The 25,170-nt window shown below is 37.8% G+C and overlaps 1 protein-coding gene across 3 annotated transcripts in view; it reads left to right on the forward strand.

Moving 5' to 3' along the window:
• CORIN (corin, serine peptidase) overlaps positions 1 to 25,170 on the forward strand; it is a 118,712-nt gene that overhangs the window by 82,474 nt on the left and 11,068 nt on the right. For all 3 annotated transcript variants that reach the window (XM_064652888.1, XM_064652889.1, XM_064652890.1), the window contains exons 14-17: positions 4,490 to 4,603; positions 6,995 to 7,105; positions 7,868 to 7,997; positions 21,279 to 21,401. In XM_064652888.1, coding sequence (XP_064508958.1) covers positions 4,490 to 4,603; positions 6,995 to 7,105; positions 7,868 to 7,997; positions 21,279 to 21,401 — 478 coding nt within the window. The remainder of the gene's footprint in view (positions 1 to 4,489; positions 4,604 to 6,994; positions 7,106 to 7,867; positions 7,998 to 21,278; positions 21,402 to 25,170) is intronic.

The following is a 25,170-nucleotide window of genomic DNA, read 5'->3' on the forward strand; positions in this document are numbered from 1 at the left end:
TTTATGTGACTAAAGGGTAGCCTCCATGGAGGTCTACATGCACACCTGGCATCTCTAGGGGCAAAGAGAATAATTATGCATCACTAAGGATTTAGAGAAGAGATGTGCATATAAGTAAAGATTGAAAAACATTCCAGCAGAGCAGGGCTAAGGTTCACAAGCTGTTTTTTTTTCTTTAACAGAGAGCGGGTTAAGATGATAGCACAGTTTATATGAGAAACAAAACTATGGCAGTAAGAAAGTTTCTACTCAGATGCACAAAAATAAGATAAAATCAAATCCAAAACCAGAAAGCTGAAGCTAGGCTAAAATTCAAGCTTGTCAGCTCCATGGAGTGCTTATCTTTTAAAAGCAGGTTGTTTTAATGTTTGCAGTAACCAAGGGGTTATTTATCACTAAGGTGTGATGTGTTCTCAGTCTCTGGGAGTTTCCAAATCACGCTTGTATTCTCTCTCCTCTATCTTTCTTTCTTTCTTTTTCTTTCTTTCTTTTTCTTTCTTTTTCTTTCTTTCTTTCTTTCTCTTTTCTTTCTTTCTTTCTTTTTCTTTCTTTCTTTCTTTCTTTTTCTTTCTTTCTTTCTCTCTTTCTCTCTCTCTTTCTTTCTCTTCTTTCCTTACTTCTTTCCTTCTTTCTTTCCCCTCCCTCTGTAAAAAGAAAGAAAGAAAGAAAGCTCTCTGAAATACAGTTTAATACTTGGTGATTCTCGTTTGGATTACGAAGGAAAGTCAGAGGTGATGATCACAGTGAGTCTTTCAGAGTTTGTCATCTCTTTACCTTTGAATCAATTGTCCTCCCTGACAAACATTCTTTGTTGCCACCAATTTTGAACTCCTTAGAAAACTAATTGTTATGTGTCTTTTAGTATAATTTTTTTCTCCTAGACATTAACGTTTGAAATATTGTTCTAATATGTAACATTCATTTCTCGAGTGGACCTCTCTCTGTCTCTACAGTCTAGACAGAATGTGACAAGCAATCAGCAGAATTCTTATCAGTTTCTATAAATATGGAAGACTGTATCTGCTAGGAAATTACTGCTGTCAGCGTGACATTACATTGACCAGGGGTAATACTGTTACTGAAGAACAAAAAGTCCTTGTAGAGCTCCAGAAGTAACTCTGACTCATTCATATTCCATGTGTGCAGGACAAAATCAAAAGTTGATGATCTTATCATGTGTAAATTGCTAGCTCAAATTTTATTAGATTTATTCTTTGGAGTTGGTTTTATAACATTAAGTAACACTCAGCATTTAATTAAAAAACCTTATATTTGAAGTGCCTTAAATGATAGGCATAGAACAACCTCACAGTGCAGGGAGAAAGCAGTTGGAAAAGAGTAGCTACAGCTCTCATATGCTTAAAAAAAATGTAAGTCCAAAAGATGTAAGTAAGAACAGTCCAAAGGCAATGTGGTATACTCTACCCATGCAGAGCAGAGCTGTATTCATCACCCACTGTCTCCTTCTGTTAGGAGTCCCTGTCATACTTTCGTGTGATCTTTGTGACAGAAAATCTCACCCATGCAATTGCAGTTAAATCCTAGGATTTACTTGTCATTTAAACTGGGATTTGGGGGAAAAATTAACCCAGATTTCTGACAATGAGACTTCTGAGTGCATTTCAGTAAAGTGTAGGGAAAGTAATTTCTGAAAAATATTATGAAAGACATCACAAGAGTTTGTGGTATTAAATATAGTTGATTGTAATTGATTGTATTAATTTGCTGGCTGCTGAACAATACCCCTGGCAGGGAGCAGAAGACCGTCCTACAACTACTAAAGAAATTGAGGACATAACTTTCAAAACCAATACTGTCTTTCACTATTTTCTGCAATCTGGGTGCTGACTGTAGTATTTTAGTTGAGAGAAAAATTTGGTGGTCTTAACATTAATGACTTAATATTAATTGCATGGGAAATGTATACATGAATAACAAATGGTAACTTCCTTCATATTTTGAAAAAGAATGAAGGTAAGATCATATGTGAAACCCTGTCTCTTGTCAAAACATATTTTTGAGATGGGGACAATGTAAATATGGCCAAGTTTTCCTACCTCCATTTTCACTTCCCTTTCATTGTCATTAAATTAAAATGCATGTCACAAAAATAATTAGAGATGAGATAGAAATACTCCAAACGGTAGATGGCCTCTATCAACAAAGCATATTTGAACACTGAATTCAGTAAGTAATGAATCTTTTTCTAGGGAATTGTCTCTGTATTTGTCTATGCTGTACTCAAACATAAGTTTTGGAGAGTCATGCTACACTTCACAGTGGAACACTGTGTGATGAAGGGAAAAGGCAAACATTAATTTAATGAATTGTAAACACTACTAAAAAATTGCAAAGTTCATAAATTATGGGGGTTTTAAACTTCCTTATTTTCATATTGTCTAAGTTTTGATTTGGCTCCCCACCAAGAACCCAAGACCCAGCACAAAAACCTCCGGCAAAGAGCAAAAGAGAAAAAAAACTATGAAAAAAACCCCCAGACTAGCCGAACTATATTAAAATATATATATATTTACGTATAGTACAGTTATATACAGTTGAAATACTCTATACAACCCCAGAAGGGAAAGGGAGAGGGAAGGGGGGGGAAAGGGGACAAAACCAAAACAGATATGCACAATCAAAAACTCAGGATCTAGCAAACTAAAGAATTAGCAAAAGAATATCTTACTACTTTCCTTGGGACAACAGAAATGGTGCTGAACGACCGCCGGCACGCTGCCGGACCCGGGATTGGCAGAAACAACAGGCCTTGTAGGCCCAGCCAGGCCTCAGCTCCCCCACAGGAGCGAGACCAACCTGCGGGAGTCTGCTGTCTCCAAACCTCGTGGAAGGGAAGAGAGGAACGGGCTTCTCTCTCCGTCTATTTATATGTTTGGTTACGTAAAGGAATAGGATGGAATACTTCCTTCCTTCCTTCCTGGCAACCAGGAAGGAAGGCCTAAACTCAAAACCATTACGCATATCAAGTTCCTAACATGACTACATTCTTTGTTCTTTATTAGAGTAAAGATTCTGTTTGGTTTCAATTAATTTTTCATTAATAGTTAACACAAATATTGTCAAGAAGGAGACCTGGCAAATGGATACTCAAGAAAATTCTTTTATCATGAGGAATTAGTTTCAAGGGTTAAGGCTGTTTATTTCTCTGTGCTGTAACATTTATTTACATGTTTTTTCCAATCTAAACAAAATCAAGCACTCTACATGTCCAGTTCCAGCAAAAACCTGAGTACACTTTTCCAGTAATCCAGTAGTGATTCTCTGGTTCATATTTGTAGAATTCACTTCTGAATTAAAAATTCTTGGAAACAGTGTATTTGCTTAGTAACTTAGGGCTGATACACTGCCGTAGTTCTAGGTCCAGGCAAACAGAGGTGCTGCTTTAAATGCAGTTTGTAAATTTATACCTCAACTATTTGCATGTAGGGACATCAGGGCTGTTACTTGAATTTGCACGTGGAATAAAATGAAAAGCATCATTTGTAGAACAGGTCAAAAAAGGCAATCAAATAATCTGTTTTAGTCAGGAGAACACATAGTTTTTATGGTTTCCTATAAAACTGGAGTGTCAGACATGCAGGACATTAGCATGTCTAAGTATTTAAACTGTTATCACAATGAAGTGCTTTATTAGTTGATGGAAATAAAAAGTGGAATAAAACAAGAGAAAACTCTTTTCTAAAATGTAGTTTGGACCATTCTTAATTTCCTCTAGATGACTAGCAGGAATTTTACTGACAAAGCACTTTGACATAGTTTTGTAAGTATTCCTCTTGAAATCAGAGAGGCTGGTTAGCAGGACTCTGAAGAAATAATAATGCCCTGTGTACCCTGCATTATAATGCAGGGAAAATTGAAGATTCATGTAGCTTTCAAATTGGCTTGGTCTCAGAGCATGGAACCAGGAGTACTGTTTATGGTCAATACTTAACAACTCTTTCTGCCTTTCATTGTGATTCTGCGTTAGGTTCTGTGTCAGCACTGCCAGAAAAAAAGTATATATTTCTACATGTTTTTCCTGGAGACACCACACTTTCATAGGATTTGCTTTTGAAAGATCAAAGGTCTGCGTGGTATGCTTTTAAAGGAATTTTTACAGACTTGAGGATTAGAAAAGTTCTTATATTATTAGTAAATGTATTTCAAGAGTAGTGGTGTATGGGTTTTGAGCTAATTGAGCTTGTGCCTAAACCATTGGTTATAGATATGTGCAGCATAATATAATTATTATTTAAAAAGCAGTGAAGTATTTTGAGGTGTTATACATTTTAGATCCATTTATCAAGTGTATACTCTGACAATCTTTTCTCCATTTCTTCATTAGTAACTTGGTACTATTCTTGGTACCTCCTAAAGTTTATACTGCAAGTGAAAATATTTAGTGTGTTTCAGGACTTCTAAAGAAGAAGAAAACAGTTCATTTGATATTGCATGCAAGTGTTTCAGAGCTGTGCTTCTCTGCCTCCAGGTTGTAGAGAAAGGGGCCTGTGGGAGTGTCCTTTGAAGAAGCTGTGCATCAAACACACTATGATCTGTGATGGTTTCCCGGACTGCCCTGACATGATGGATGAAAAGAACTGCTGTAAGGACTTATGCAGTTTATTAGTCCCATAAAGGGCTAATCACATTTTTGGGATGTTAGGGTGCCAAATAAATGAAAGTAAAAACGTTTCCACATATAGAAAGGCTTAGTCATTTCCTCAGTTTCCTTTTAAGTATTTCTATGGCACCAATTTGTCTCTTTCCTCATCTTGTGTCCTCTGTTGTTCTCATACCTGGATCCTTGCTGTCCCTTTGGTCACTCTGGTCCTCCCTATTTTTTATTCTCTCTCTCCCCCTCCTTGATTTTGTGTCTTTGTACTTCTTTTCTTTATTCCTTGTAGCCTTTTGACTCCTTTTCTCAATGTTTCTCAATATTATTCCATGCAGGCATAGCTACTCGCTGCTCTTTTTTTCTTGATTTCTACTTGATTTTCCTTCTGATCTCTTCATTGGTAAATTTCATTTGTTTCACTTCTTTATTTGATTTCCCTTCTGATTGACAGTTCTTAGATTCCATCTCCCCACGTGGCTCCAAAGACTTCTGCCATCTAAACTGTAATAACTGTCAAGGTACAAAACTTAGTATGGTACACTGATGGCATGGGCACACTGTCCATGTGCACAGTGTAAGCTGGCTCAAAGAGCTGACAGGGTGCAACAGGCTCCCTGGTCCACTGCAGGGCTGTCCTGTGCTCTCTTGCCACCGTGCCACTGACTAGTGGGATGGGCAGAGGGGGAAGATCTGCAAGCAGCAGCTTCTTTGCAGGCTCCCACTCTGTGTATGAAGCTGGGAGTGGGTGCTGTGAGATGTTAGCTTCACTTTCATGAATATATTAGTGGTACCCTGAGTTCTTTTCTTTTGAGAAAACCTGGTGTGTGGGCATGTCCCCAAGACAAGGAACTAGAAAGACATACTGGGTAACACTCAGCCTGCACAGGGAAGAAGAGATGGTTGGTTGGTGAAGTTGGTTGAAAACTGAAGTTTTCATTCTCTGGGTAATCCTGGTATTTTGTAATTTTTGCTGGGATGTTAGGATGCAATTTTATGATTTAAAAAAAAGTTGCTTCTGACTTCTGTTGTCAGGGACAGGGTAGTAGGCACATTTTATGTACTAAGTGGAGAATATTAATATATTTACCAGAATGATCAACAGCCTGCATATATCATTAAATTAACCTTTTTTGTGAGGGGGAAGAGACTGCTCTCAAAACACTTCTTAATCTGCTTTTAATTATGAAGATTATACCATTTGACTTCCAAGCTGTGCGCTGTAATCTAAAAAAGTGAATTAAAGTGATTTACTCATGGTCACACATTAAAATTATGGCAGGGAAAAGATTACAGAAGGGCTAACATTAAGCTGGTTTATAATTACCAGAGTAGGTTTCTTCTCTGCTTTTGTATTGGGGCTTGAATATTCTGAATGGAAGCAAAGTTTCCCCAGCTGAATTATGCTCTCTCTGGAAGGCAGAATTAGAGAGCTTTTTATGGTTATGCATGCTTTATTCCAGAGCCAGGGTAGGCAGCACTGCCTGCTCTGTCTGTATAGTTTTCACTGTTGAGTATACTTTCTGCAGTTGTGTTGTAAACAAATGCTTGGATTGTATGGCAGTATAAATGCTGTACATAACCCAAACATAGACACAACTGGAAGGCACTTCCTTCCATGTATTCTCTCCCTCTCTGCCCTACCCCGGCTCTAGAATTTTCTAATGATAGAGTTTATAGAAGCTAGAAATGTGTTAGTGAGGAGGGTACTGTAATGCTACACACCTGCCTTTTGGGAGTGGGTTTGTTATGATTTGGAGAAAGCTGGAAGTCACTTGCATATGGAAGCTCTTGTAGTTCCTGCACTGAACAGACTCTGGAAATCCCTATCTCATGCTGTCAACTGGCAAAAAACTGTGGACCAAAAGCATTTCTATCTGTACAGCAGTTCCCCATCTCTAAAGTGGAGATAAAAATAAATCCATAATTTTAAAAAGCAAAGGAGAATCCAAAAATTGATATAGAATTCCTGTGGATGAGAGGAAATATGTATTGATTACAGTAAAATATTTTTTCAAAGAACATGAATAATTAAACAAATATGGAGTAGTCTACAAAAAAGCATGGAACACAATACTTTTACTTAGAGTTTCTGAGAGGCTTAGACAGGTTTCATATGACAAGGCCACAAATGATATTAAGTAATTTTGCATCTTGCATTTCCAGCCACTCTTCCTTCCCTTTGAGTTGTGATGCCCTCTGCCACTGCATGGCAGCAAGCACCTTCTGCCTCAGTGATGTCCATGCTGAATTTTGTGCCAAATCTGTCTCACTTTCTTGCTCCCTAAATCTGGTCTTCACCCTCCTTGTTTGTTTAGTCTCAATGTAAACTTCACATTGATCACTTACTTCTGAGAGGGAAACATGTTTTTGTCCTTGCAGCATTTTGTGAAGAGAGTGAACTTGAATGTGCCAACCATGAATGTGTGCCACGTGAGCTCTGGTGTGATGGGCAGGCAGACTGCAGTGACAGCTCAGATGAATGGGACTGTGGTAAGTTTCCCCTGTGGGGTGCTTTCAGTTGATGTTTGGGTGATGGTAGTAGTCACTGGTAATTTGATTTAGAATACAATTGCAGTGGTGGAGGGATGCTCCTTCTATTACCAAAGGGAAGACTGGATTGAGGTTGGGAAAGCATCCAAGGAAGTGGGCAAAAGAGAAAGCAAAGACTCGGTGAGAGGTGTCACAGTGCAAATATAGAAGAAAAGTGATATGGCAGGGAAATGTGTAGGTAGTGTGGAAAATGTAGTGGATAGAAGAGCAAGTAGGAAGATGCTGAAGACTAGGAAGGCCATTTTGAGAAATTTTTTGTACATCATAAAAGCAGTTCATAAAATTTGATATACTGATTGAGAAGCAATGGTGATGATCGTTCTTGTAAACAGTAGTTGTTTTTTTCTATCTCTACACCCACAAATTGTTATGACAGGAACAGTATGTGTTACCAAGAGTGAAATCACTCTTATGTTAAGCAGCATTCATCCCAGAAATTATTTCAGTGGGATGTACTATCTGTGGGGTGAAACATCATTTTACAGGATTAAATGCTACCAGTGTCTCATCCTGTTCAATATTAGCAAGATTCTCATAGCCACGGTTGCCTTGGTTTTAAATTGCACAGCTATTCAGCCTATAAACCCAGAAAAAGTGCTGGCATCTTGGAAAACTCTTTTTAATGTAGTTGTATGTTTTCAGTTTGCCATTTATAAAACTATGTGAAATAACAGTGAAATTTTCCTCCTTTTTTCTTTCCAGTTACCCTGTCTAAAAACATGAATTCCTTGATGTTCCTGACCATTCACAGATCAGCTACTGATAACCATGTTTGTGCTGATGAGTGGCAAGAAAACTTAAGCCAACTGGCCTGCAATCAGATGGGTTTAGGGTAAGGTCAGTAGTTTGTAGTTTTGATAAATTTCTTAGGACAGTTGGAGTGCTGGAGTTAGATATTATCATTATCACTGCCATGTTAGACTTAGTGTGGAAATCATTCAGTGAGAAAAGAGGTAAAGAAATTTTGTAAGCTATGGCAGGAACAGAAGTTCACTAAAACCTAGGTGCTTTCACCACTTTATAAAGATTGCATGATTGTTATAAAAGAGTGTGTTGAACAGATAATGTCTTGCCAAGTCTCAATATTTGAACTTGCAGTTATTGCTGAGGCTCGGAATTGTTTGGCAATGTGATACTCTGTTTCTTCCCGAAGAATTACAGCAGACTTAGGAAACACAGGAAAATTTCTCTTTGTTTATTTGCATTCTGCAACAAATACTTGTGAGTTAGGCAAGCGGATATATTTAGCTTGGGTATCTTTGAACAATGAATTGTTAAAAATAGAGCTTTCTTTGTGGAACTCGGAAAAAGAAATAGCCTCTGTATGTCTTTCTTATTGCACGCACACTAATGTAATAGCTGCTTTGTGGAATAGTTGATACGAATATAACTGTTGGGAAAAAACCAAGTTCATCTGTTCTGATATCCAGCTGTCTTCTACTAGGAAAAGACAGATCTGATGGTATATAAGGATATCTTTTGTCAGTGTCTGATCCCCAAACTGGATTAAGAATTGTCTTTTCTATTTGTCTTTCACCACTACACATACTGACATGTAATCTTGTTCTTTGTACCTTTCTCAAAATACACAGGAGAATAAAGACCCTGGGTTACACTTAACCTACTGTATATTGCCTTGCACTGCGTGGATACTTGACATCAGTTGTAGTAATACCCTGCATTCAAGAACATCTGTAAATGGATTGCCTGCCATTCTAATACACAAAGATTCTATACTCCTCTAGCTAGTTTAGTGTATCTAAATAATATCATTATGCTTTAACCTTATATAACATCCTAATAAAGCTTAAAATGCTTTGATACCTTCAGAAATAGTTACTGATTTTACAACTTTGTTTTCTAAGAACAAAGCACTGATCTTAACATTAAGAATGTTTTTCTTCTTCGTAATTCAGTTTTTAGAATCACAGAATATCTTGAGTTGTAAGGAATCGATCAGGATCATCAAGTCCCACTCCTGGCCCTGCACAGGACACCCCAAGAGTCACCCCATGTGCTCCAGAGTATCATCCAAATGCCTCTTAAATTTTGTCAGGCTTGGTGTTGTGACCACTTCCCTGGGAAAGTTCCAGGGCCCAACCACCCTCTGGATGAAGAACCTTTTTCTGATCTCCAACCTAAACCTCCCCTGGCACATTCAGGCCATTCCCTTGGGTCCTGTCAGTGGTGACCATAGACAAGGGATCAGTGCCTACCCCTCCTCTTCCCCTCACAAGGAAGTTGTAGACTGCAATGAGGTCTCCCCTCAGTCTCCAGGCTAAACAGACCAAGTGACTTCAGCTGCTCCTCATACGGCTTCCCCTCAAGGCCATCTTTGTTGCCCTTCTTTGGATGCTCTCTAACAGCTTAATATCTTTCTTATATTGTGGTGCCCAAAACTGCACACAGTATTCAAGGTGAGGCTGCACCAGTGCAGAGCAGAGCGGGACAATCCTCTCCCTCAGCTGGCTGGTGATGCTTTACCTGATGCCCCCCAGGACACGGTTGGCCCTCCTGGCTGCTGGGGCACTGCCGACTCATATTCAACTTGACATCATTCCTAATGTAAAATTTGCTTAACTTTCCTATGATACTTGCTGCTAGGAAAATGAAAAAGGTGTTTAATTATCACAAGACCCCTGATTCCTTTCTTTTTACAGAAGTGTGCCTAGGCTTAAGGCACATGAGCATGAGTAGAAACCTATACCTTCTTGCTTCTTCACTGATGCTTGCTAACAGATGTTATCAATCCTACACTTTTAAGAAACATAAGAGACAAAAATGATTCTTAAATCTCACAAATCCATTTTCCAACAGGGTAAGAAAGATAGTTTACAAATCAGTTTTTCTACAAGATCTTTTTAGTAGTGACAGTAGTTGTGTGAAGGGCAGTGGGAAATTCCAGTACAAATCTGAAGAGTACAACTTCAGTCTGACTCCAGTATGAATTTCTAATTCTTTCTCACAGTTCTTCAGAAAACCAAACTAGTGTTTGTCTTTCCATTCTTAGTGCCTGATTTTGTCAATCACCTGAAGCTTGATTTTCTTAGCTATTCTCCAAGTTTTTGTCAAGTGGCACTGCCAAAAGTACAGTAAATTATCTTTGAAGAAGAGTTGTAAGAAAAACAAAGATTATGATGCATTCAGCAGAACTGATTTCAAAAAGTAGTAATACGAGTTAGTATAATTATTCAATTCCTTTGTTAACATTGCATAGGGGTTCAACGAAAACGTCACAGAGGGTAGCATTTGCTATATGGTGAAATGGAAGACCAAATTATAAAATGGAGTTTCATGCCACTCACTGTGAAATCTGTTCTGAAGCCATAAACTTCATCTGTTGGCTGTTATGTCCCGTATATATTATTTATTTGACTTACAACAAGAATGTCTGTGAGGTTGATAACACTGGTGTATTTAACATGGTCTTTCCAGTCACCATTGAGGGTACAGGTAAATTAGACTATATATTGCACAGAACTCAAATAATGATAAAAACACTCCTTTTTATTAATAAATAAATAGAAAATATTTTAAGCAGTTCTTTTCTTCAAGTATTCCCAATGAGAACAACTTCATTTTACTCTTTGAGAATATTAAAGCTGTGAATATACAGATTCTGTCCATATTAGAGCACAGTACAGAAACACCCAGTTTTGCAGTTGTGCAGATTTCTTTAATAATGACTTCTTGAATACTTGGTTTTGATGTAATAGTTCCCTTGTTTATTCTTAGAGAAAAATAATGCACATCAGATATCAAAGTTAAGACTTATTAATGTCTTAGACTGGGAATTACAATGAATGGTAACATATGACATTTTCATTTTCTGTAAAGCAAACTACTTTTCATAACTTTGCCAAATAAAAACTCCCAATTGCTATATAATGTGGTAATGTTTAATAAACTAAAACAGTGTCTTTCTAACAGCTTTTGGATGTTCTAGTTATTTAAAAATAACATATTTTTAATACTTAAGTCTAAATCAAGCTGAAAAAACAGATGAAGATAATTAAATGACAGTGGTTAAAGTTGGTTTAGTTTAGCTGATAGTGGTAACACATTTTGCAGAATATCAATCCGTCTCTTTGGGAGGTATAAGCATTATGTCTGAAGCAGCATTAAAATTAATTCTATTCTGCCTATTGCGCAAAGTGCAAGCAGTTTTCCTGGCTGTTTGCCAGTAGTAATTCCACAGATGATGTGGTTCTCCAATTTTTTACTGCACAGCTCATGCAATGTGTTGTGTGATGCATGATGCAACATCACAGAAAACTGCAAGTTCCAAGCATTGTCTGAAAGACTAATGGTGGCTGTTGCTCAAGTTATGCAATATGTTTCCCTCTAGTGCAAAAAGAATGTTAGATATGAAGTAAGCTTTTGTTTGTAATGCTAAGAGCCTAATGGGAATGTTCAGGTCTTAGGTTTCATAGTTTACAGCCAGACGGGACTATCATATCACTTGATGCAACTGCCTGTTCGTCTCAGGACACATAAATTTGTTCAGAGACCTCCTTCTGAATCCCAGATTTCAGTACAGTGAAATTAAATGCAGACCCTGGCAATTAATTTTCCTGCTAACACAGATAGAAAATGGAACAGCAGTTGCCATCAGTCTCACATCTGTCCTGGTGTGTGCAACAGAGGCTATGCTGCTGAAGGTGGGTGTAGCGTGTAGGTTCAGAACATTATGTTAGAAGACTGTAGTTTTGTCTTGGTGTTCAGTTGAAGAAAACTGCTTTCGTATACTTGGAATCCACATTTTTATTGATGAAATAGTGACCGTAAAACCATGGTCTGCTCAGCTCTGAAGTTTGACAACTAGGATGATATAAGAAATATAATAATGAAATATAATAATGTTAAACATCAGCAGCTTGTACCCAGCACGAGTACAGGAGTATTTTACCTCATCTGCTTGTTCTGGTCTAGCAGTAAGAGCATAAAATCACAGCTGTTTACCAAGATACTTGTTTTTAAAAATCTACTGTAAACTCTGCTACCTCTTCCTGCAGCTGCTGCTCCTTTTCTTGGAGGCTGTGTTTCCACTGAAAGCAGTAGCTCCTTTTCCTTCTTTTCCTCTGCTGTAGCATCTACTGTGTGTGTATTTATGAAAGGGAGGGACCAATCTCTTCTTACTGTCTGGCTTTTTGTCTTTCCTAATACTTTCTCACTCTCTCTCTCTTTTGTATGGAGTTCTTTACTAATATTTGACAACTGAGCAGTCAAGCTGCTAGACCAATAACCTGTTGTTCTTACATGAACTATTATGCTTTCTTATTATGATATAACTGTTTCTGCAACAGGGATAACGGAAGCTCAGTTTAATGTCTTGATTGTCTAAAAAAATCAAAGGAAAAAACCCTGAATACTTCTGTCATATAATAAATTTGAACTTCTGAACGTAACCTACTTCATTTTCTCCAAGAATAAATATGACATTTAGTGAATCAAATTCCATGCCAAAGATGAAGTATTTGAACTCATTAATTGTCTGGATTTCTAGACCCACTCAACAGAATGTAAAATATTCTTGACCTACCTTGAATCTATTCTCATTGTCCATGGCCACAGTGTGTTCTATTAATTCTCTAGGTGATTTAGCAAAATAGCAAATTCTTCATGTTCCATTTAATTTTTTAAGAATGGAAACTAATAACTTGTTAATAAAATTTACTGAAAATAACATCACAAGCTGTGGTAGATGTAGAAGGCTGTTTTAGTAATTTTGAGCAATTGTAAACCAATGTTAAAATATGCAGACTTTAATCAGTGTATTAGAGTTGCATTAGATTAAATCTGATAGATTATGTCTCATCTTTCATGTGCATATGTAGTATTTTAAAATTATTTGGATAAGGCTTTTTACAAAGAAACTTCAGCCTAATAATGCCTGGCAAATTGTGACAATTTCTTCAATTAATCATAGGGTCAGCTACCTCATATAACACTTTTTAGCTCCATAATCAGATAGTTGTTGTTTTTTTTTTAAGTAAAAAGAGAATTGTTATTGGTGATTTAGTATCTCAAATGGCCTTGGAGCTGCCTGAATGTGCTCCTGGGTAACTGGCCATAGGTGGCCCTACTTGACCTCCAAAGGTCCCTTCTAAGCCCAGCCATTCTGTGATTGACTAAAAGAAAGATAAATGAACACTGCCAACAAAGGAAATGTTCTTAATTCTTATTCTAATTATTGATCACAAATTTTTTTAAAAAATATTTTATGTCACAGCTTGTACAAATGACATTATAAACCCCCCTTCATTTTCTTTTTTTTTCCCTGGCTTCCAGGTCAAATTTACTCACCTTAACACTAAACAGATATTAAATCTGTCTGCACTGAAAAGTCTTTCTGGAATCTGCAAGTTGAAGTGGTTTTGGGGTTTTTTGGGGGGGAGGTGTTTGGTTGGTTGGTTTGGTTTGGTTGTTGGTTTTTTTTTTACTAATTTGTTATTACCAGTAGAACTATGAGAAGACTTCTTAGTGAATAATAATTCTGTCTGGGGAAACATTAAACAAAGAAACAAGTGAATTTTGTTCAAATTCAGTGAACAGCTTCAGCAGGGGAAAAAAGGTTGAAAAGTCAAGTTATTTGTTTCAACTTTTTAAAATGAAACATGTACAATTTTATGTCAAAACAATATTTTTCTCTAAAATGCGTCCTTCATATTTTTAAAATTAAAACCTAATTGACCTTAAATGACGGAGTTTACATTTAATTTGAAGTTGAATTAAGACTTCCAGCTAAGAAAATCTAGATTTTATTTGAATTTTTAAATGTAGATGGTCCCAAATGGTCTTTTTTTTAAGTTTAGCTACAAAATCATGCTTTATGAGACCTATAATTTACAAACTCAAGCAACTGAGTGTTGTGGTGTAATGCCAGCCACCAGCTCAGCCCCATGTAGCCACTTGCTCACTACTCCCACAGTGGGATGGAGAGACAATGGGGAAGAGTAAAAGTGAGAAAACTTGTGGATTGAGATAAAGACAGATGAATAGGTAAAGCAAAAGCCACACACACTCGTGAGCAGCGGTGTATTCAGCCCTCTCCAGGGAAATAGGGTCCTTCACAAGTAATGTCGACTTGGGAGGACAAATGCCATCACTCCAAACGTTCCCTTCTTCCTCTTTCCTTGTGCTTTACATGCTGAACATTATGCCATATGGTATGGAATATTCCTTTGGAGAGTTGGGGTCAGCTGTCCTGGCTGCATCCCCTGCTGAATCCTTGTGCGCTCCCAGCCCTCTCTCTGGTGAGATGGGGTGAGGAGCAGAACAGGCCTTGACTCTGTGTAAGCACTGCTCAGCAAGAATAAAAACAACCCACTATTATCAACACAGTTTTCAGCACAAATCCGAAACACAATTCCATACTAGCTACAGAGAATTAACTCTATCCTAGACAAAACCAGCACACAGAAATAAAGCAAGTAAAATTGTTGGTAGGGTTGACTAGTTTATCAGTTAGAACATAAGACTTAGGGATTTTGAAACCTGGAAATATCACAGTGATTACCTACTTTCTGCTAGAAATTTTAAGAACTATTTAATCATACATGTTTGAGTTTTCTATCAATGCAGCGAATCTTTTTAATTTCCATTTTCTATGTTTCAATATGTTTTCACATTACAATTTCACATTTCTCTGATTTTAATGCTGTAAAAATCAAGGTTTTGATCTTTTGCTTTATATTCTATGGCACGGCTTAAGACCAATTCTGCTTAAGACCAAGAATCATCTTAACCAGTAAGTACAGACAGGAAACAGATGCTGTGGCAGCTCAGAAATAGGCCTAATTTGTTTTAAATTACTGCCCATACATACATTATTCATTGCTTTCTGGAATAACTCAAGGCTTCCTTTTCCAAGCCTTTTGTCACAAGAGGTTTACAACAATGGAATTGTAGAAGCTGAACAGATGCATGTTACTGTTACTTTGAAGGGAGAAGTAATCCAGTTTATGGATTAAACTTTATTCTAAACTTGCAATTTAATACATTTGACAGAGGTTTCCAAAATGAAGTAGGGAGAATAAAGTATCCCAAACTGTTACAAACAAAATGATGAACTTCATAAACTAAAATTAATCCCTGCCTTTTATTTTTTTCTTTATTTTTTATTCTAATTTAACATGCAAATCATAATGCTCATTGTGTTCCAACATAAACTTTGACTGTTGTGCACAGTGATCAGCAGGTAGCAGGCTTGAATGCTTTTTATTTAGTATTTCCATTGTACAACTTATCTTATGAAACATTACTTTTCCCCACTGTGAGCACATTTATAATGTAGAACACAGACTGGATTTTTCTTTCTTAATTCTAAAAATTCCTCTCCTAAACATGTATAAGGGAATTGATAGTGTGAAATTAAATGTATTAAAGGAATTTTATACTAATTTTGAAGTTGAAATTGAAAAATAAGAAAATGTAAGTTAGAATTTCCCACTGGCGTAGACATAAGTGCTACTGAAAATTGAAATGTCTTGGTTTTTGATTTTATGAGTGACTGATTTTACAGATTATTGATTTTTTTTTAATTGACTTAGATTAAAGGAAACTTTTTAGATTAAAGAAATTATATATGTTAGAATTTTAAGTTCATTAGATCTAGCAGACATCTTCTGTGAAGAACAAGACTAACTTGGCTGAGGCACAAGCTGTAGAGTGACCTGAAACTGGAAATGGAATTCTAGAGGGAGTGAAGATGTAGTTCAAACTTACAGGAAGTGGTATAGAACAACAGCAAAAATATCTGGAAAAAGCCAGGAATATTAAACAAAGCGAACAAACAAACAAAAAGCAAACAAGCAAAAAACTAAAACAAAAGCACAAGGAAACCTTAGGAAATCATATTATGTGTCTAAAGTGGCAAAGACCTAAGAAATGGGGCTAGAGTAAGAAAATAATAGGGAATAAAATACTTTTCAAAGTAGCTAGTTTTGTCGGAATTCATCCAAGTGCATTTAAAATTTATGGCTATGGTTGATCTCCATTATGGCTGACAGCAATGGAAGCCATGATTTTGAGAAGTGTGAGAGAATGGAGAATACTATTTGGTATGCCATCTTCCGTTAAAAAGGATAAAAGAAGAAGATGCAGAGATTTACAAACTAGTCGCCTAGCTTCAAATACCAGCAAATATTTACAGAAGTATAAGGTCTTAATGACAGACAGAATGTATTTGTCAGTAACTAATCATGTCAGAGTCCCTTAATTTATTCCTTGAAATAGCAGAGACACTGTGGATGGGGAAGGAACTGTAGATGTGATATAACTTTCACACTATGTGAAATTACTTTTGAAATAAATAAGGAGATATGGACGAAGATAAAATGATATGAGACTGTTGATGATTCCTTGTCAAACCATAAAGATGTACTGGTAGGGGGCTAGACACATTCCAGTGTGTCTGGAGTGATAGTGGTGTTCTGAGTCATTCAGAAGAGAGAGTGGTGAGTACGCTTGATAATTTCTCATTCAGCATCAATTGGGAGGATATGAAAGCATTTTGGAGAGCAGAATTAGAATTTAAAAATTTTTTGACAGACTGGAGAAATGGCCTGAATTAACCAGGAATGTTTATGAGTAATCCCTCTGGAGTATTCAGTTTGTGTTAGATTTTGACTAGACGAGGAAAGTTCAGAATAGGTCACAGGAATGACCAGAGACCTAGAAAGCATGGTATATGAAGAAGGGTTGGAAACTCTGGGTAATCAGTCAGGGGGAGGTATAGGGGCCTTGGAATATGTAAAAGGTTGCTGCAGAAGGTAAGGAGTAACTCGTTCTCCATTTCCATTGGAAATAAGACAGAGTAATGAGCTTAAAAGACAGGCAGGCAGATTAAGAACAAACATTAGAAAAACATTGCTTGCATATATTGCCTTGAAACGCTGAGGATAGGTACAAAGAGGGCAGAACAAAATCTGTCAGGATTTAGATATGGTCGATCTTATTTTGGATTAGGGGAATGGATCAGATGGCCTCGTAAGATTTCTTTCGGCTGAATTTTCCGATAGTTAATTATTTAGTGAAAGAAAGTCTTGTGGAAGAATTTTTTCATAGATCCTAATTCTGTTTCATTCTTGAAAGCAGTGCGGAGGACCTAATGAAAATCTACATGGAAGTCATACTTGTCTTTTACCACTAAGCCTGGTATTTCTATCACTTCAGATATAAAGGAGGAAAAAACCATAAAACATTGCTGTTTGTTGTGCATCTGTTTTAAACTTACTTAAATATGACACTTTTCATATAGTCTTGGAGAAGCCCACAGGCTGGGACTACAGGAACCCTAAAGTATGTTCTTTGAGTGTTATGTTTGAGCAGTTTGAGCTCAGAAGCTCTAGCATAGCTCTTTTGGATATAAAGATTTACTCCAGACACTAGACACATGAGACAATTAAACTTTTGTGGTCTGTTCCGATTCTTAAAACCCCAAGGGTTTAAAAATAGTATTTCAGTACACTAATAGTTTCATCCAAATAGCACCACGAGATGTTATAAAGTCACGTGGATGCAGGCAGGATTTGTACATTATCTTGGAAACCTGGTGAGGGATCTGGTCCAAAAATCACAACTGAAAAGGTGTGAATTATTGTTACCATGGTATGAATGCCTTAAGTTTGCAGATATCACTAATAAACTTACTGAAGTAATGTAGATATTTCAGATATCTACACGTAGATATTGATTGGATTCTATGTCCTCAGAGGTCTTTTCCAGCCTAATTGATTCTGTGATTCAGTGACTGTACCTTAATGTTAAAATACGCTCTGATGTGTGTAAAGTCTGTTCTGGTAACTTGGCCTTTTTTAAAATTCACCTCTTCAGTGTAGGTACTGGTCACTACAGTCTATTTGTACTGTGCAACAGAATCATAAAATCCTCACAGTAACACACAGTGGGAGAAATCTAGTTCACGTCCTATTTGAAGCAGGATTATTGCCAAAATGAGCACAGCTCAATCACTGCTCTGTTTAGCCAAGTCTTAAAAACCTGGATAGATTGGAATTTCACAGTTTCTCTGTTCCAGAGCTGCTTCACCTTCCTAGTGAAAAAATATTTCCTTTTCATCTTCTATGAATCTCCAAAGCTGCAACTGTAGGCCATTTCCCCCAGGTTTTACCATGCAGCACTTCTGGAAAAATTTCTTTCTGTCGTGTTTTAACTCCCGTTCAAGTAGTTGAAGGTTTTTATTGAATTGTCCATTACCTTCTTCTTCACAAGAATAAGCAAGTCCAGTTCCCTCAAACCCTACTTATGCGTCACTGCCAGAGTGCCCTAGAAAATTTGAAAGCCATTTGTGTGATCCTTTCCAGTTTTTGAATATCCTCTTAAACTGAGGTGGCTCAAAACTGCACACTGTGTTCCAATATAAATGGTTTCAGTCAAGAAACACTGTTTCAATTTTGCTTTTTATTGCAGTACAGGTAATAATTAAAAGCACTAGTTTAAAATTCACACCAAGTTTCTGAACAAAACTGTTCCGGTATGTGCAAACCAAAGGGGAAAAAAGAAAACTGCAGAGAAGTGAAAGAGCCTTCTGAAAGTGTTTAGTAAAAAAAAAATCTTTAATTGGTTTGCCTGAAATCCTGATAGATACTGCAACTTCAACAGGCCACTGAGCTATAAAACTGGCAGGAGAGCTAATTTTGAACTTGAAGCTTGATGTGTAAAGGTAATTAGCAGCTGCAACCTTATTTTTTAAGAGTCTGAGAAGCTCCATAAAGCCAAATATTCTTGTGAATTGTGAGTTCATGTGGCTCTGTCCATTGAAAGATCCTTCTTCCCTTTTCTTTAGAACATGTCTACTCTAAGAAGAAATTGTGTTCCTTCCAAGAGGAACTGAGTAGAATCTGCTGCCTGCTATGTTTCTGGAGCACAGGATGGGTCTGGCTAAAATAAGTCTCCACTGCTCCACCTCTCTCCTTTTCTCTGAGTGATTTATAGTCCCTGGTGTAATGTAAACTCCTGGCCCAGATGCCCTTCTGAAAGTCCCACACTCAGAAGCTCCCACCAGCCCAAGTCTTTAATCCTAACATTTTTAGCTCGTGTTCTCTCATTCTCTGGCAATTCTGGGTATGCTCTGGTCTCTACACAAATGCTATCCATTGTCTCCATCCTTCTTCACCTAGAAATTATGATCTTAGGTCTCCTTCATTCTGGTTATTTCTAATTAAATAAATGAAAGGAGACAAGTGGCAGCCCTTGCCTATCTGAAAGAAAAACTTCTATAAGCAGCATCAAGGGGGTTACACTATAAGTGTTCCTATAAAGCATTCTAAAGACACAACTTAGGCTATACTGGTTTTCAATGTAATATATCAAGATGTGACCACCAAGGAAAAAAAGGCATAGCCAGAATCTTACTTTTGACTAAGTATAATACGTTGTATAAATAATTATAAAATTTCGTACAGGCTTAAGTGTCTTGTAGGTTGTTACCTTGATTTAGAAGTATGTATCTCCTACTCATCACTGTAAGCTGTAATTCAGAGCTGCAGGTCTCAGCAAAAAAATCTGGTATGTGGGGTAATATAGTTTTAGATCCATCAAATGGCATGATATTTCCACCTTTTGGACATTTTTGAGTTACATATTTTATAGGTCAGACACTGTTTACAACTACATAAAATATCACTGTACACATTTAAGAAATGATGAACATCATTGCTCACAGAAGATCATAAGGCAGAATGTCATCTTCAGAGAAAACACTTGTGTATGTTTTTTGTGAAAAAGAGTGAGAAATGTGGATATGAAGAGAGGAGAGCTTTATGTGTTTGCTATAAGCAGGTGCTGAGAAAGAAAACCCTTTTTGCGGCAAGCAGCTTTCTCAAAATGAGTTAAAACCACAGTCTTTAAAAATGCTTGTTAGTATCTGCCTGCACATTCTGTTTAGTAGATCATGGAATGATATTTGCTTAATATGCCCAGAGAAAGTTCTGAAAAATAAGTCATGTAACAGGCAAAATCCAAGGCCGTGACCTCAAAGCCTAGTTTATTCTGCCAGCTCTGTTGAAAACATTTCCATATGGTTACGCTGAAAACTTTACCATAAAACAGAATTCTTTGATCTCTATTACTTTATGCAATCAAGGGTAAAGGATGCTGGAGTTTTTTCAAGATTTAAAAAGATATATAGTCAGTTCTGAAAACTGAACTTAAACTAGTAACAAGGTCCAAACCACGACACCTGGCTGGCATTCCTGGGTACTGTCATGAGAAATTGGGTTCAGAGGACAGTTTTAGGACAAACCATTTTTTCTGAACTTCTCTCATTCTCTTTTCTGTGAACTAGGATTTAGAACTTGGCCTTTGACTAGTGTTCAGGAGAGCAGTCATTGTAATTCTTTGTCATTGACAGGGATCGATGGCTAATTGTGGATGGTTCTGTGCTGGAAAGTTGCATGACTTGTAAAGCCATATAGAAATGCACTCCTTTTTTCCACTTGGCAATCAAGACTTAGTAAAATAGCAATTTCTTCAGGGGCTTGAGTCTATCAGGCAATAATTAGACTGAGGAAGTGGATATATGAAAATATCTCCTGGTGAACTGTTCTGACTTACACATATACTTTTAATTTGCTGCAGAAGGACAGGTTTGACATCATCACCCATGATTTGTTCTGTTTCACAAAGCAGACAGTTTGGATTTATAGATACTCTCAAGTATTATTAACAAGACCTAGACTGCTCTTTACTGTTAAATTTTAATGGATTTCCAAAGACAGAAATATAAGAAAATAATTTTTCTTTCACCGCTTTTACATATGAAGATTTTTTATTATTATTATTTTTGGAGGCAAGAAGCTTTTAAAACAGTATGAATGTGTGCACTACAGTAAATGCCACCAGAAGGCTCCTGTTGTTCCTGATTCTAGTTTGGGTTCTTGTCAGAAAGGACAAAGTGGCAGTCATACGTTGGCTGGCCTGGCTTCTCAGGGTGATTTCATTCTCCTAACTGTGTATCTGCCACACATGGCTTTGCCATAACATTCGACTGTGTATCTTTGTAGTAAACAGAGGGCATTAGGGCCTCTTCACTTTCTTAGCTGTAACACAGAAACCTGCTGGAAGTTCTATCAGTGTCTTTCATTTCTTTCAGAGGACCATCCAAAACAGAAATTGTAGTAGAGAATGAGGAAATGCAACACCAAAAATGGCTGAATCTGCACTCAGACTGGAAGAATAAAAACGCATCCACTTTACATGCTCTTCTAGTGAATGGGTAAGTAACACGTAAATAAGATCTATTTCACTGCTGTGGGTAGTCTCTTACTAACAAACTCCCTCTTTCTCCCAAAGTAAGCTCTTTTTTTCCAAGGTATCTGTGTATAAATCCCAGCACATACTCATGTGAGTTGTTAAGATACACTCTGCAATGATTTTAGTGTCTACAACAACTGTAGTCTGAGTCTAACTTCAAATCCTCAGGAGGCCATTCTGCTAAAATAACAGCACTTGAGTAATACAGAGGTGATGCCCCTGAAGCACCTGGACCAGACAGCTTCATTAAAACTCTGCTGAGCAAGATAGTCCAGCAAAATCTGCAGCAACATCTTACCATCCTCTTCATCCCGTGTAGTCTGGATTCATACATCTGGAGCAAACACAGCTTCTTCAGCAGAGTCTGTATCCGCTTACAGTAGGTTTCCTTAGCAGCTCCTCTGGCTGATGGTATATTCCTTTCAATTAACCTGACTAAACAGGTAGTTGCTAATGAGAACCCAGGATCTCATGGTTCAGACGTTCAAAGTGTGACTTTGAGACTGAAGAACCAAAGAAATCCTGGGAAAAACTGGGAGAGACACCTAATCCCCATCTACAACTGCATTCTTCAAAAACCAGATGTATAGTTTTTGTTCTCTCCTTCAAATGTCTAGGAGATTTCAGAACATCCTTCTTCCATAGAAAATCCTTCTATTTCACAAGAAAAGACTGTCTTAGGTAACTGCAGAGATACAATATGTGTGAAGACATAAATCTGAGGAATAAATCTACTTTTCCTTTGCTTGACTGTTATTTTTGTACTCAAAGTTTTCCCTAATGGCAGAATACTAAAAAGAAGCTAGCAAGAAGCAACTTTTGTTTTCGTACATCTCAACTTTGTACATTTTTTGGTTTACATTGGTATTTTCCCTATTCAAATTCATTTTTATTTCTTCATGTAGAAAGGCCATTACGAGATGGTGCCTGACACTTGAAGGTTGTCTTTTTAACTCTTTTCCTTTCTCACTGTGTTTTTCCTCTAGCCTAACAGTATCTAAATGCTTTTCTCCAGGGTAATACAAGAATAAACACCTTGGGTTGTGACCAGATGCAAAGGCAGATCCACAGTCATATTCTGTTCAGTCACTAAAGTGCAAAGCAGAAATTTCAAGGTACTTTTTGACATGTTTGAAAGAGGTCTACTAGGAAATATATGAAGGAATGGACTTGGAGCCTCTGAGTTACAAGATCTAGTAGCAAAGATCTAGTTTTGCCCAAAGTACAAGTTCAAGGAGAGAAAACATCAGTAATGAGGATTATTGATAAATCTGTTGCATAAATGAAAGTAATATGTAGGAACAGATGTTTGAGTCCCCCTGAATCCAGAAAATGCGTAACAAGAAGGGTTGCACTTGAAGGGTTGGACTTCCTGATCTTTATAGTCTTTTTCAACCTTGTTGATTCTATGATTCTATTCTATGACTCTAAGAAGTGAGAAGCTAAAACCTTGCATGAAGGGTGAGGGGTTTTTTTGTTTTGGCTGCATCAGGCATCCAGTCCAGATGACTGGGAAGTGCTCCTGAGCCCTGCAATCTAGGTGTATTTATCTGGATCAATTGCACCACGTAAATGATTTGTGCTGTGGAGTATGTTGGATGTTTAAAGGGCTGTTGGGCTCCTGAACTAATGGAAACTTGGGTAAGAACTAAAAAATACACCACTAATTCATAAAGTTTTGACAGTACAGGCTATGCACACATAAAACTTAACGTTTTCTCTTTAGAGCTGCCATTTAGAGCAGGCTGTCTGGTAAGTCAAAGAAACAAGTGTAAAACATGATCATGGCTGTTCTCAGTTGTATTCTGTGAATTTTTTTAGGGAGTGCAAATGTCTCTCAAAATTGTGCACATAATTTTCTGTCCTGAAATTGATTGTCCACATCTACTATCTCTGGAAAATAATTTTATAGTCTGTGTTTTCAAGAACAGAAACAAACTGATTTGCACAGTATGTGAATGAGGTACATGCAATGTAGGGAAAAAAGGTCTGGTCAAATACCAGATTCAAGGCAATCTGGTGAGGTGGCTGGCACTCTATTGTTTTGCCATTATTACTATCTATGACTTAAAATCAGATGCATCCTCTTTTTAGGTGATTGCAGTTTTAAAGACACTACTTACTGACTGAGATTAAAGCCTTCAAAGAATTACATGGGGAACAGGTAGCTTTGCTTCTGCCAGAAAAGCATGTACACAGTAGGAATGAAAAAGTAGTGGAAATACAAAGGCAGTCAGCTAGTTCACAGAATCACAGAACATGCAGAGTTGGAAGGGATCCACAAGGATCATTAAGTCCAACTCTTTGCCCTGCACAGGACTGTCCCCAAGAGTCACACCACATGCCCCAGAGTATCATCCAAACAATTCTTGAAATCTGGCAGGTTTGGTGTTGTGACCACTTCCCTAGGGAGCCTGTTCCAGTGTCCAGTCACCCCCTGGGTGAAGAACCTTTTTCTAATCTCCAACCTAATCCTCCCCTGATGCAGCTTCAGGTTATTCCCTCCAGTCCTGTCATTGGTCACCACAGAGAAGAGATCAGTATCTGTCCCTCCTCTTCCCCTCATGAGGAAATTGTAGACTGCAATGAGGTCTCCCCTCAGTGTCCTCTTCTCCAGGCTGAGCAGACCAAGTGACCTCAGCCACTCCTCATACGGCTTCCCCTCAAGGCCCTTCACCATTTTCATTGTCCTTCACTCTCTAACAGCTTAATATCTTTCTTATATTGTGATGCCCAAAGCTGCACACAACATTCAAGGTGAGGCCTCACCAGTGCAGAGCATAGCAGGACAATCCCCTCCCTCGACCAGCTGGCAATGCTTTGCATGATGCCCCCCCGGACACGGTTGGCCCTCCTGGCTGCCAGGGCACTACTGACTCATATTCAGCTTGCCATCGACCAGGACATCCAGGTCCCTTTCTGCAGCACTGCTTTCCAGAATCTCATTCCCCAGCCTGTATGTACATCCAGGTTGCCCCATCCCAGGTGCAAAATCTGGCACTTCCCCTTGTTGAACTTCATATGATTGGTGATTCCCCACCCCTCTAATTTGTGAGGTCTCTCTGCAGGGCCTCCCTGCCTTCAAGGGAGTCGACAGCTCCTCCCAGTTTTGTGTCCTCTGCAAACTTTTTCAGTATCCCTTGCAGTCCTGTGTCCAAGTCACTTATGAATGAAGAAAGATGAAGATGAATGAAGATGATGAAGATGAATGAAGAAAACTGGGCCTAAGATGGTCACCAGTCTGATGTCACCCCATTCACTACTGACCTCTGTGCTCGAGCCATGAGCCAATTGCTCACCCACCACATGATGTGTTTATCCAGCTGTGTGCTGGACAGTCTGTCCAGAAGGATCCTGTTAGAGACAGTATTGAAAGCTTTACTGAAATTCAAAAAGATTACATCAACTGGCTTCCCTTGATCCACTAGGTGGGTTACCTTGTCATAAAAAGAAATCAGGTTAGATAAGCAGGACTTTCCTCTCATGAAGCCATTCTGGCTGTGACTGATGACTGTGTTGTCTTTCAGGTGTTTTTCAGTACATTCCAGAATAATGTTCTTTTTGTGCAACAGTGCTCACTGATTTAACCAGGATTTCCCCTCGCTTGACAAAAAAGTCACCTCTTCCGTCTCTCATATGAAAATTTTCAACAAATGATAAGTTTTTGTTGTTTTAATGCTTACTTATGCAAACTTCCTGGATTTTTTCAAAACACCCAAACTTTTAGGGCA

Source organism: Pseudopipra pipra, chromosome 4 (assembly GCF_036250125.1).
Source record: "Pseudopipra pipra isolate bDixPip1 chromosome 4, bDixPip1.hap1, whole genome shotgun sequence".
In the NCBI taxonomy this organism is placed as follows: Eukaryota; Metazoa; Chordata; class Aves; order Passeriformes; family Pipridae; genus Pseudopipra; species Pseudopipra pipra.